The following is a 14,386-nucleotide window of genomic DNA, read 5'->3' as shown; positions in this document are numbered from 1 at the left end:
TCAGAGCAGCAAATGCAGTCAGTGTCTTTTTAGAGAGTAGGAACCCCAGGGATCTGATTCTCCAGTCATCATCTCCCCTCTGAAGTCACCAAACAACTCCTCAAAGTTTGGAATATTGGTCAGAACACCTTGAAGAGAATTTTGGCCTGCACTTCAGCCTTGGCAGTGCAGTGGTGTGTGTCTGTCTCACATGCCCTTAGAAAACTGAACGCTGCAGCTCTGCTGGCAGATTCACTTCAGGCACAGCCGTGCCAGACAGCAGCCACAGCTGTGGGCCCCTGCTTCACCACGCTGTGAAGAGGAGGAAATAGTGTAGAGATCAATAGTGTAGAACCACCTATCTGGAGTTATTAATATTATAACATATTAATATACAAAGATATTAGTATCTCCATGTAGATATTAATACCCGGAGCTATTAGTATCTCCGTGTAGATATTAGTACCTGGAGCTATTCTTTACCCTAAAGCATGAGCAAGGATTGATGCATGAGCTGTCACCTGCTAGGAGCAGACGCTGGAGACTCTGAAACATTCTGTACTTTTGTGACATGAAATAAGCCAAATCTTAAAACTCATTTGTGAAGAAAAAGAGGAAATCCCACTCTCCATCTCTGCCCTTTTCCCAGCCTCACTGGCTCTCTGGCATTCATTGAACAGTTTTTCAAGCTGATTCAGTAGTATTCCAAAAGAAAATTAAGCCACTCCAACATGGAATAGCTGCCTGAAAGGTTACTGAGTTAAAAATTTTGATTAAAAAATAGTTCTCAAACCTCAAATAGTCAAAAGGGATCATTTAGAAACAAATATGTGGAAAAGGTGGTATAAGTGGGGATGAAAGAGATCAGAAATGGTTTTATTTCTGGGACAGGTGAGGTGTGAAAACCCAGTCAAGCATCGCATGCATTCACTCTCAGACACCATTCCATGAGCCAAAATTCCTTCACAATTGAACTCTGTTGTCAAAAATAGCAGTGACAATTACCTTTGCCATGGTGTGAGATTCCTTGGGCTATTGAACATCTCCAAACGAGGAAAACTGGTTAAATGGCCCTGTGACCTTTCATGGCTCTATGCATCCTCAGTTGGAGCATTTATCTAATCAGAATTACCTTAAATGATAATCTGGCTGGTGATATGACCTCCCTTTCTCCATTGTTTTAGAAATTAAGAAAATGAACAAATGACTCTGTTATGAGCAAAACCTGGCAGGTGGTGAGTGGTGGTCAGCAGAGTTAAATCCAGTTGGTAGACAGCTATGAGGGATGCTGTGATTATATTCTTCTATTTATCCAAAATCTCTGCTCAACAAATGCTTACTCTGGCTGGAAGAGGACAGAAAAGTGTTTGCCCTGTGTGCTGTCAGGAGAGATATATGCTTGCCTCATGTTCACATGCAAAAAAAGCACAATACCCCTTGGCTGATAATGGTTCATATTTATTATTTCCCATACTCCATTAATTTTCTTTGTGCTGGAAGTAAAATATATTCCTGCCTTGGTCATCTTCTCTTCACTGAATAGGGTCAGTGGAGGATCAAAGTATGGTATATTACCCTTCTATTTCTTCTGGCAACCTGAGATTAATTGTGTATCTGCTAAATACAAAAAGAATATATAAATAACCAAAAAACTTTATAGAAGTGTGACTCGGTGGTTGTTCTTCTTAAGCATTGATTAGTCAGATTAAAACTGAGGGAGGAAGAAAAAAGCCTTTTCTTATAAATGTGACAATACAAAAGCATTTCTGTGGTATATTTTTATGATAATAGCAATAGTAAGAATAATTATAATAATGAAATATTTTTATTAAAATTATTTTATAGTATCTTCTCTATTCAGAGTGTAGAAAGAGTCAGTCAGGAATAGAAACCCTTATTAACTTTTTTTTTTGTATGTTCTACACAAAACATACAATTCTACACAAAACAGTCAATTTTTTTCTTCATGCCAGCTTTGTACAGGGCAGAAGACCTCCAGTTCAGCAATGGGTGGTTTTGGTTTTACTCCATCAAAAAATCTTTGCTTCCCCTGTTTTGATCCACCAAGTCTCTGATTGAAAAATTTAGTAGTTTGAAGCAGAAAAAGAGATTAAATGGTTCTCCTAACGGAAGAGAATATTCTCAGAGCTGAGATCTTCAGGTCCCTTCTCAGACCTACAATTATACCCTAATATTAACCCAAAAAAGTAAACTGGGGCAATGTTTCCTCCTTAGATTCTTCTCTGCTCCCTTGTAGCAGATTCTCTCTGGCACACTTTCATTGGGGGAGCCCCTCATATGATCTGTGGAATTCAGCTCTGAACCTTTAGATCCTGACTGATTTTGGCTGCAGGAAAGATCTGCATCTGGATGGTGACATCAAAAACATGAGAGTTTATATTTTTACCCAGAACTGCTATCCACAGTGAAGTCACACACATATTGTAGTTTCTGATTAGCAGCGTAAGCATGCAAAGTGATAGAACATGATTATCTCACCCTAGCCTCTGCATCTCGTGTTAGTTAGATGAAGAATTCTTTGAAATATGAAATACAATAAAGAAAGCCTAGGTTCTTGGGGCTAAAGTGGAGTGGAATGTCATTTTTTGTGGCAGATGAGGATGTCCAATGTCCTCAGAATTACATGGCTGAAGCCGGAGTGAACACCAAACTCACTCTGTGGCCTTAGCCCCACGGTTCTGCTGTGGGCATCAGAACCCTCATTTGGTGATTGCAATTACCATTAATTGCCTGTAATTACCACTAGGGTAATGAATTTAGAAGGATCTGAAGCGAGAGCTGCGGCCTATGAATAGGGAAAACTTGCTTACCTGTGTCCTGTACATTGTGATTAGCAAAATTATCCTGCAAATGATTTCTGAAATTGAAAGAGACGCCCACGCCACGGTTTTCTAGAGGCAGATGATTTATCACGCTCAATTCAAAATTCCTCATCGCAGGACAAATGTTTCCATTAACCTTTCTTTCATGGAAGCCAGCAGCCATCTACACCTTTCTGAATCCAAGGCACCATCCATGCTAATAACCATGCAGATGTAGCCAACTTGCTAATTACTTCCCCTGAAATGACAAGAAGTGAATTCCTAGCCCTCAGATTCTCCCACTCAGTGGCACAAGCACAGACTTGAAAGAGTGGGGAAATTGCTACCTGCTATTCTTGTTCCCCGAGATAAGGGTACTTGGACTCCTGTTAATTATCATGTTTTGATTAAACAGGAGTACTTTGTTCACTTTGTTCATGCACGCCTTTGAATGAAATGAAATTTTTCTGGAAGCAGAGGAAATAATGATATGCTTTTATTAAACTTTAGTAGCATTATCTACATTGCAAGCAGTTCCTAACAGTCAGTGCAATAGTTTGCCTGAGTTATCTTTAACCTTAAGTTGCAAAACTGCTAACTTTTGCAGAGAAATTGTAATTTGTAATAGTTTTATTCACTCAGGTGGGGGACACAACAATTAAAACAGTCTGTTTGGAGGACTACACTGCAAGTTCTGATGAAGACCTAAGCAAGTTTTCTAGGCAACAAACTTTGTCCTACACAATGATTAACACAAAATTGGTCAGATATGTGCATATTTGCAAGTTAAAATCATAAATGGTGGCTTTGCTGATAACAGCATTTGCATCATAACTGAAAGCTGCTTCACTGGACCAAATTACTCAGATCAGCTGTGTCATCTTTTACTTAAATCCATGCTGTGTCTCAGCAGAAAGTTATCATTTAAAAGAGGTGACTAAACCCAGAAGAATTCTGTGTTTCACAATGTGTTGCTATGTAAGAATGGAATAAGTTTCTCTATCCATGTGCTTGGGGAAATGAAGGAAGAGGGGTGCAGAGAGTTGCTTTCGAGACTTTATCTTGGTTATAAAAATTGTAAAATAAATTTGACCTTGATCAGAACTTGTAACCGCTGTGACCTTCTGAAAAAGCATTTTGCTTTAATTAATAATAATTTTATTTTGGAGGGGAAAAGTCTCATCTGCAACTAGAAAATAAAATGTTGCAAACAGTAAAAAAATAATACATAGTATAGGATTATAAAAATACTGTTTCTGTAGAAGGAGATATTTGCATTGGTGTTTTTTGTGCTTAATTTTCAATCTGCTAATGGCCCTAATATTATTCTCTGGACTGGATAGTCATATGTACTATTATGCTCACATATCCTGCTGTAATTCATAAACTTTGGGCCCTGATGACAGAGATCTGACTGAGTGCAAGGTGCTGCAAGGCCAGAAAAGGCAGCAAGGGATTTGCCTTGCAGGTCACCATGGTGCATATTTTTACCTCCTTTGTCGGGAAGTAGGTGTCTTACCTTGAATTTTCTATTGTACATTGTGCTTTGTATCCTTGTTGATTACTCCATATAGAAGAAATTCTCTGCCATGCAAAACTGTTCAGCACAGTCATTCTTGAAAGCTGAGCAGGACATTGCCTCCTTTTCCAGCCGGTTTGTTAATAAACCTCATGATCATGAGAACCCAAAGGGAGAAGGGAAACTAAGTTTAACTGTCTCAAAGTTCAGATCAGATTTCTGATCACACAAAACATTTTAGAGCACACATAACGCTGTTGTTTTTTGTATATTTTTTTTTTTTTTACTTACCATAGGCTAAGTGAGATTCAGCTGCTTTTGCTTCCAGTGCTTTTCAGCAAAGAATGAAAGGGCACCACAGTAATGAAACAGCAAGTTGACATTCAAGAAGAGGTTCTTATACACATCCATAGGTAAAACTGAAAAAGAAAGAAAAAAAAAAATAGAAGATGGATTGTGCAATGGATAACCCATTTCCCAATTTAAAAGGCACTGAGTGCATTTCAGGTCACCAAGAAAACTGGCATGTACTTAGCCAAAAGTGAAAATCTATCAGGCTGCTTCAGCAGCTCAGTGTTATCAGTCCTGCCCTGCAGAGCACAGCTCTGAAACATTAGGCAGCCCAACAAGAGGGAGAAAGTTAATTTGGGAGCAGCTGTTTTAAGACAGATACATAATGGCATTAGGAGAGGAGCACTGTGGTGAGGTGAGAGCTGAACAGAAATGCCCATTAGGCTGAGGAAGCTTTTAGGTGAATTATTGGAAGCAGATGCAGCCAAAGCCTGAGGTAAAGGAGTCAGAGAAGAGTATGATAAAGGTGGATGCTAAAAACAACTAATAATGAATAGTGAGGCTTCATGAGACTTACTGGACCTAAATTGAATTTTTTATTCTGCTACCATGGTTCTGGAGGTTCATAAGGTTGCCAGAAGTGTTCAAGGGATGTGAACATCCCTGAAAGTATTCAAGGGCAGGTTGGGCAGGGCTTTGAGCAACTTTAGTCTGGTGGAAGGTGTCCCCTCCCATGGCAAGGGGACTTAAAGTGAGATTCTTTAGGTCCCTCCCAAATCAAACAGTTCTGTGATTGTATGGTTCTATGCACTGTGCCCCTCTAAGCATTTAGACACCACTTTTCATGGATTAGGATTAAATGAAGAGGTTTGTTTGAGGATCTGGATGTAATCTAGTTGTGCTTCTGCTTTCCATTGAAGTTATTAGCAGTTCCTATATTAGGAGGACAAAATCAACTACAAGATGTTCTGCTCTTTTGTTTTCAAACATAGATAATAGAATAATTATATTTTTGTTTGTTTTTAATTGGTTTTATTTGTGTCTTCACTCTTTGAAATTATGAATTATCTTATAAACTGCATAATCACAGAAAAATTTTCATTGGAATGTACTCCAAATATCATTCCTTCAAATTGTACTGCCACGGGTATGAATATGGGAAGGTGTAAGGGTGCCTTCCACTGGACCAGGTTTCTCCAAACCCTGTCCGACCTGCCCTTGAACACTCTCAGGGATGGGGCAGCCACATCTCCTCTGGGGAATCTGTGCCATTTAGAACTCAGGGATAATATTTATGTACCATTGAAGGAACAGAAGCCTCTAAAACAGAACACAGAAATTAGTTAAAAGCGTGTTATGACACTGAACAAAGGCTAAGTAAAGGAAATACTGTTTTTTCAATTGAAACTAGGGAGAGATGGAATCTACCGCAGTGATATGCATTTGAATTCAGCAAGGCCATTTGAAAACATTACAGAGGATTTTCTGTACATGGCCAAAGCTTTGGTTCAGTATCTTATCTGTAAATATGTTTATGGCAATTTGAATGCTAAAATGAAAACAGGGATATAGAGATTTTGGTATTTATTATCATGAAACTGAATGTACAATGAATAAATTAATGAATTCCTTTTATGATAAGCACTTAACATGAATAATGCTTTATTTTTTCTCAGATTATTTTAATTTTCTCAGGTCCTACACTATAGGTTTTTTTATGGGCTAGCAGAGAAGTAATATCTACATTAAATGCTGCATTACTTACAAACATCTCTTTAATAGAAGAAGCTGAGGTGTTCAGAACGTGTGGTTACTGAAGGAAGTGTTTCTGGCTGTGGATTTAGAAAGGAAAAGGTATTTTTTTTTCTCCCTTCTGCAAACCATCATCACGATTCTTCAGCCTGGAATAATATTGTCTGTTACCATCACTTTTGTGGGCTGGTAACAGGCAACGTGTGCTGTTAACATGAAACTGATTGAAACCTGAAGGATCTGACAAAGACATGACAAAGCTGAACAAATGACAAATGGCAAATACAGCTCAATGCTGAGAAACAAAAAAATCATCATCGCTGGGAAGAAACGTGCGATTGCAGATATAAAAATTGATTGCAGAAAATAGAATTACAGAATAAACTGAGGTGGGAGGGACCTACAAGGATCAAGCTGGTTTAAGTCCCACTCTTGGTCCTGCACAGGACACCACACATAATGATGTAACAGAGCTGGAACTGGAATATTTAAATAACCTAGTTAATAGCCCAGTACTAATATCCCTATTTGGATTATATTAAAGGATACTGCTATCCATGTGAGTATTTACAAAATACAAGGCAATCAAATCTGTCAGTCCTGCTCCTCTAAGCCACCCATTGCTTATCATGTGTGCAGAGCTTATAGGAAGGCAACGTCTGTGACTTGGTGTCCTTGTCTGCAGAGTGCTGATAGCAACCCTCACCCAAATTGTAAAACACTCATAGCCCAGGAAAATAATTATTTGCTGAGGGAGGTTTTAATAGCAATGTATTTTGATGGGTAATTCCTACGACATGCGTATTCTTATCTCAAAGGGGAGGAGTTTATGTGTAGTATTTGGTACAGTGGTTTATGTCTCTGTTCATCCAGTCTTTTCATTTAAAAATTCCTTGCTGTAAATAGAAACAACACTCATGCAGGCAAAGACTCATGACCACCCTGCATTCAGGAGCATTGCTAAATTAAAATGCATTTGTGGCAGATAATCTAAGCACGGCAAGAGCTGTGTCTCCTGTCATTGCTTTGGCACACAGGGAGAACAAGAGGCAGAATTCCAGGTGTGGCTGACTGAGCTTGGATCCCTTCTGCTGGCTTGACACCTCCTCAGTCAAGTAAAATGTCTTTTGGCTCACCTATATATGTGAATCTGATAATTTTTGACTGCAATTGGTATTGTACAAGAAAGAGAAGAGAGGCTTTATTTAGAAGGCATAGAAACAGAATTAACAAATGGAAGAAAGAAGCATCTGACCTAAATTTCAGGGACTGGAACATATCTGGAATGCAGACAAAAAGTCCAATACAACTCCCCTTTAATTTGTACACCATTCAAATCTATTTATCATGAAGCTGTTACCTGCTCAAAACTGAAAACATACATATATATGTATATATTTTTTATGAGTTCAGATTGTCCAAGATAACTGGTCATAACACTATGCATTAATTACTGTATTTCTGTCTCCAGAATTATGTCCTATAAAAAAAGAAATCCAAAAAAATGATCATGCATTAATTTCTAACACACATGCCAAAAAAAACCCCACAAAGCCAGAAAACATAAACTTAAGCAATTTTTTTTCTTTAATTTTCTAACACTGCAAAGAACAATTAAAAATGAGAAGAGAATTAAAAAAAAAAAAAAACCAAAGCACTTAGATATTCAAAAAGGAGGAAATAATTTAAAATTAAAAAGAAATAGGTACCATTTAGAAAACAGTTGAATGTTTTTTTTTTGTTCCACCTTGCAATAAAATAAACAGTCAGTTTTCATTTAAGCCATGTGATATAATCCTCTGAGAATATTTTTATATCCATTTTAATTTTTATTTTTAATCTTTGTAGGAAATAAGATTCTAAAAAAAACATTATATGTAGGAAAAAAAAAAATTCACAGTACAATTCATGTATCCATGCATTGTTCAGATTACAAGGATGTGGGAGTTTTGTTTTCTTTTCTTTTTGGTACTCTAAAAAGTGCTCATTCTTACAGTCAGTGTTTCAAATACAATTAGCAATGTCAGTAAATTCCATCCACAGATTTTTTCATGCAATGACCCACTCTTCTGCAGAATTTTACCCAAACCAAAAGCTGAGACTTTATGATTAATCTCAGAGAAAAAAAATTAATCCTGAGCTTAATCTGAACAATATAGTTATGGTCTGATTTATTGCCTGATGTCTGATCATCATTCATGCCTATTCTGTATGTTCTTTTAATGCTTCACTGAAATAGCAGCTGGATTTTGGCCTTTTATTAAATACCACTCCTTAGAGCTGTAGGGTGTCAAGCATTAATACATGTGGTTTAGCAGCCCCCAAATTAGTTTTATAGGGAAAATTATATTCATATTATAAATTAATTAGGTGAAAGAAAGTTTAGCATTCTCCGCTGTAAATACAGCAGACACCATTTGTAATGCAGATAATTTTTAAAGCAGGGATATTGGAGTGTGAATTTGTTGGTGTTCCTGATGAAGATTTTCCCACTTTGTTTCATTTACATTTAGGTGCAGTTTCAGAGGAGCATTTTCATTTCTGTCCTCTGTCCACATGTGAGCAGCTTGTTCCTGCTCTTTACATCAAGGTTTCAGAACTTCCCTTACATTTACCATAAATTGTGCCATGCTGCTTGGACCACACAGTAGTCCCTTCTGAAATCCTTTGGGAAACATATAAAAATACCAGGATTTCTGCTTAACCTCACAGCCACCAATGAACCAAAAAATATAGGTCCAAGATACAGATTTTTCCACCTCTTGACTTCTAGGAAGAGTTTTCTTTCCAGGTTAATGGCTCTGCATTATAGTTTTAAATAAAATAAAGATGTTTACCCATGTAATGGACAGAAGATAGAATTAAAGCTCTTTTTACATTACTTTCTAAGACAAAATCCCAGTTTAAAAGTATTAATTGTAGAGCAGAACTAAGTGGTATAACTCTTCTTCTTGGTCTTTATGACGTGGTATGGGAAACAGAGGTACCAATTTATGCATCTGGCTTCTGCGTGCTGCCTTGCAAGGCATAATATGCCCAGGATATCAGTGAATCCACAGGAAAATGGAAAGGCAGTGCCCCTCATAAGACTGAATGTGTTTGAGCATTAAGGAGGTCATTAAGAAGGTGAAGCTCATAAGTGGTGCTATGATTTGCTCTCTGGTGTGAGGGTGTGTTGGCTCAAGGCAATGATTTCTTTGGCAGGTGTGCACTTAAGGACTCCCTCTTAAGTGTGTGCCTGAAGAAAATTAAGGGTTAAAGCTCCCACCTATTTTCCATCTACATGCAGGTTGAAAATTCCCCTGCTTATCACATCCCAACGGAGGACATTTTTAGGCTTTTCTCTTTACTGTCTGTTCTATCTGTGCTTTTTGCACGTAGGCAGAGAGAATATTACAAAGGAAACTCATATCCCTTCCTGTTTCATCTCTACATTTCTTGGGGCAAAATAAAATCTTACATGAGAAAAGCATTTGCCTAGAAAACTGTTTAGATTAATGTACCTGGTCAAAGCATACCAAAACATGTTTCTCTACCACCAACAGAAGACATCAGCATACATCAAGAAGGAAAATGGGACAGTGATGCTAACATTCTTTTGTGAAATGTTTTAAGGTCAGCAGTTAGGGAAAGCAAAAATAAATGAAAATGACAAAATACCTTTATACAATCAGTGTTATGTCTACAAAGTAAAAATATTATAAAGATAGTCTGGATCCAGCTTTTAACAGCTGAAACTTTACTGATGACAGTGACAATATATCAGGGTACTCCTGGAGCAGCTCAGCAGGTTAGATATCTAAAAGCAGTGACTTATATTCAGAGGCAAGTTGGTCCTTTATTTATAACATGTAAACTTTTAATTTTTAACTTGTAAATCTTTTCCTAGGAAAAAAAAAAAAAAGAAAGAAAGAAAAACCAAGACAGGATTTAGTTTCATTTTTACCAAGTAAAATTTAAGTAGGAATAATTTTTTCAACATTAACTGTTTTAAATCTCCTATATAAAGATTCATGTTGGTCTAAGTGAAAAGGGAAGTAGGACTGCTGGGTTTAGAGAATCCAAATGCAGAGCCAAGAATAGGAGCTAAATTTGTGGAAGTCATATGTTAATTATGTGTGCAATAATGTAAAGCAAGTGGACACCCACCTGCATGGAAGTATATTAATAATGCTTGATAGTATCAATAGAATTTATATTAAGGAAATACCATGCTTGATTTTTAAATATTTTGCCATTTTGTTTTTAATTTTTCGTAAACAAAAAAGAAAGAAGAAAAGGACAATCTACTGCAGGTAGATTACATTGTCATGTAATAACAAATTACTAAAATTGCAAATAGTCCAATGCCTTTTATATAGCCCCACTTTGCCACACAGTTTCTTGTTCAGCAATCCCTACAAAAAGATGTATTAACCAAAACATATGGTGGTTGAAGTGCTCTGGTTTTCTCAGCAAGGCAATATATCATACAATTAATTGAGCCTCTGGGCCATCTTGATATCAATGGGACTAAGTATTTGTTTAGAGAAAGTCATGTGCCTATTTGCTGAATTGAGGCCTAAAATTAAGGGGGAAATACTGTGTGTGATTGTGTCATAAAAGACAGCAATCCTCCAGCTGGACAGGAGGGACCTGAGTTAAGGATATACAGACTTGTATCCAAATGCTTTCATTTTTTCCCTCTGCTGACAGAAAGCAGATTTTCCCACACTTTTATAAAGCATTGTACAATGCAACATATATATTATGGCACAAACTGGAAGGTCCCAAGTATTCCAACTACCTGCCATATTATCCCATATTATAATCTCAGTATTATTTCAGTAGAGCTGGAGGGCGTCTGTTAGGGCAGGCTCTTAGGACAGGCCCAGCCTGCTCACTTGGTTAATGACATTCCTCAGGTTCAACAAATGCACCTGTCTTGTCTTCATGCTTCAGTGCACATCCAGTGTCAGTCACAAAAGCCACTCAGGCTGCTCTGCATGATTGTGCAATTAAAGAGCACAGATAATTTCCAAGACTATTTCAAGTATAAACACGGGCCAGTACCTAAGCGCCTTTTAATCTAACGAAGAAAATACAAATGTTGAGAGGGGAATGAAATTATAATGTGAGGAAAATAGCTTGTGCAAATAGTAGTTCACCCTTTCTTTGTTCTTGTTGCTCTAAATTTAGTTGACAAAATTATGAACTAAGAAAAGAGTCCACAAATGAGTTTCTCCTCTTCTGCCTGCATCTCTGATGAGTGCAAAGACAGATTACAGAATTCATTTTTAAAAAGTTTATGCTCAGCCTTTCTAAAGATATACAGAAGTTTAAATAGTGGCTCTGAGCCAGGATCCTGTTCAGCCACCGGGAATCTATCCTAATAATTTATACAATCTTTAAAATGAAACTATTAGCTAGACAATCTCTTTGAACGTGTCATTGTGGTAGATAAAAAATCATTCTGTTACACAGCACCAGCACAACAGCTCTGAATCTTTGTGGCCTAAGTGACATCTGGGGAGTGTGCTTAAAGAAAGGGAAATGTTTCCCTTTTAAAGAAAGGAAAATTTAATTTTTGTATTTTGAGGCAGTGTGATGGAAGAGACCCTCTTTTGCTAATACTTTGTAGTGACAAAAGGATTTCAAAAAGGAAGTTTTGAAACAAAATAATGTTAGGTCGGATTGGAGAACTTATGAAAAGCCTACTACAAACTAGCAAAGCTGCTTCATTTTCCATTCTCTGAGCAAATCACATGCTTAAGCAAACTGCACTGTGTTTTTCAGAGGATGCCTATAAAACTCAAGTCCGAATTGATGATGAACCAGCCTATTTGGACATTCTAGACACTGCTGGACAGGTGAGTAATTTTCCAATGAGAGTCACTCAATCAGAGATAAACTCAAAGATTTTAACCTCAGAGATGTGGATCACAGTGCTTAAAGTTCCCTAGTCAAGCATAAGGGAAGCAGTGGCAGAATTATACAGAGGAATTAACAAAGGGGAAGATTAAAGTGCTGCAGCATAGAACAGTATAACTTCCACATCTCATCAGAGGAGACAGACAGGCTGAAATGAACAATAGATAAAAAGATGTTTGTTTCTTTTCCTCTTGTATGAAGGAACATCTATCACAATAATGAAATTATTAAATACTGTGTTGTTTGTCTTACATTTTTCTCATTCCTCCCCTTCTATATGTATTTCAGGAATTTTCTGGTCTACTTGTAGACTAAGTATTTTGTTACATTTTGTCTTCTCCCCCCATTATATCTAAATATCTTATTTAGATATTAGATATAATATCTTAAATATTATCTCTAATATAACACTTAAATAAACAAGGAAGTATTTGGGAAGAAAAAACCTGATAACCTTGTTCTCAACTTCCGGGAGGTCTGAATGCACCTAAGCTAGGCACTCCAAATGGTGGGGAATGCAGTCTGCTTCCAGAAATTCAAAGAAAGTTCAGCTATTGTCAGTCATTTCCACATATATACAATTTTTTAATGATTTAAAAAATTTTTGATCTTATGAAAAGGTTAGAACTATACTTCATCCTTAATTTATGGGAGGAGGATATGATTACCAAGGTTATGAATTTTGTCAGAATAAACAGTTGTAAGGTAAGAAAAGAAATCAGAATAACTCAGTCAATGAAAGGTGGTGAAAACAATAGTACAAAAAAGCTGTTTTGTCTCTAAGTTATATCTCTATTAGGAAGCAAAAATTCCACAGTATTCGATGTCCATGGTATATAGTGACCAAGTAATGAAATATGGTGCAGATATTTCATAGAATGACAGAATTTTAAAAGTTGGAAATATCTTTAAGATTGAGTCCAACCATTAACCCAGCACTTCCAAGGCCACCACTGAACCACGTCTCCAGGTGCCACAGACATGTGCTCTTCAAATCCCTCAAGGAATGTTGACGCCACCACTGCCCAAACTTCCTGGGCCAGGGCTTAATAATCCTTTCAGGAAAGAATTTTTTCCTCATTTCCAATCTAAACGTCCCCTTTTTCCTCATCCTTTCCTCTTTGCAGCAAGCAGAGGCGTGTGCAGAACCACCACACTCAGCAGATTTATCATCCCACGCCATTTTACAGCCTGGGCATAGCCATTGTACTTCTGCTAAAATGTTGAAATGAATCAACCAGGTTGATTTGATATGAGCAAATCTCTGTTTTAAATTCCCCTGATTGTCATCACTGAAACACATTCCCAGGATAACTAGGAAGTTCTTCCCACTTTCCCTCCCACGATTTTTCAGGAGCTGTCCGTTCTAAGTGTCCTGGATTTAGCTGCTTGTCTCTGTAGATGTCCTTGGATTTGCTGCCTCTCTATCTTCACTACACAGCTCCAGAATAAATCAAGACCTAATCCAACTCCCATTGAAGTCAGCAGCTGAAATAGGCTCTTTCTTCACTGAGCTCTTAATGATGCTCTCACTGAAGCTCAGTGAGAGCAAATTCTGCTCTGACTTTGGTGACTCAGGGTAAAGATTCAAAGCACCCATTTGTGCTGCCGATGTGTACCTTGGTGGTGCCTAGTTGTTTTTATTTCCCTCGGTTTTATGTCAGATTGGAGATGGTGTTACAGCTTCTAAATCAGGAAGTGGAAAATGGAAAACTCATTTGTCTGGGTGTCCTCACAGTCATAAATACTTCATCATCAACTTTGAATAATGACTTTAATCACTTCAGGAGATCAAGGAGCCAAAATTGTGATTCATCCTTATTTAGGAAGTACAAAAAATCAATAGTGAAACCAACTGAATTTAATGTATTTTGTTGTTGCGCTGGAGGACATGTTTCAACAAATATGTTTCTCCTTTCCCTTCTGTACCTATGAACTAATTAAGAATTTCAACACTGACCAAATGAGCTACTAATAATTAACACAGTTTTTAATAGTCAAATCTAGACTTAAAAACCCACGTGTGATTTCATACCTGCATTGCAAAAAAAATCTTCTATACTTTAACTGGTAGATCCAGTTTGATGCCTGCAAACCATAAAGTGTGCTTCAA

General features: G+C 37.3%; 1 protein-coding gene across 1 annotated transcript in view; it reads left to right on the top strand.

Moving 5' to 3' along the window:
• The window catches only part of RIT2 (Ras like without CAAX 2), a 178,843-nt gene that overhangs the window by 58,608 nt on the left and 105,849 nt on the right, over positions 1-14,386 (top strand). Inside the window, exon 3 of the mRNA XM_058824037.1 lies at positions 12,139-12,212. Coding sequence (XP_058680020.1) covers positions 12,139-12,212 — 74 coding nt within the window. The remainder of the gene's footprint in view (positions 1-12,138; positions 12,213-14,386) is intronic.

This window comes from Ammospiza caudacuta, chromosome Z (assembly GCF_027887145.1).
Source record: "Ammospiza caudacuta isolate bAmmCau1 chromosome Z, bAmmCau1.pri, whole genome shotgun sequence".
NCBI lineage: Eukaryota > Metazoa > Chordata > Aves > Passeriformes > Passerellidae > Ammospiza > Ammospiza caudacuta.
Note: the sequence above shows the minus strand (reverse complement) of the source record. Positions and strands in the feature narration are given on the sequence as shown.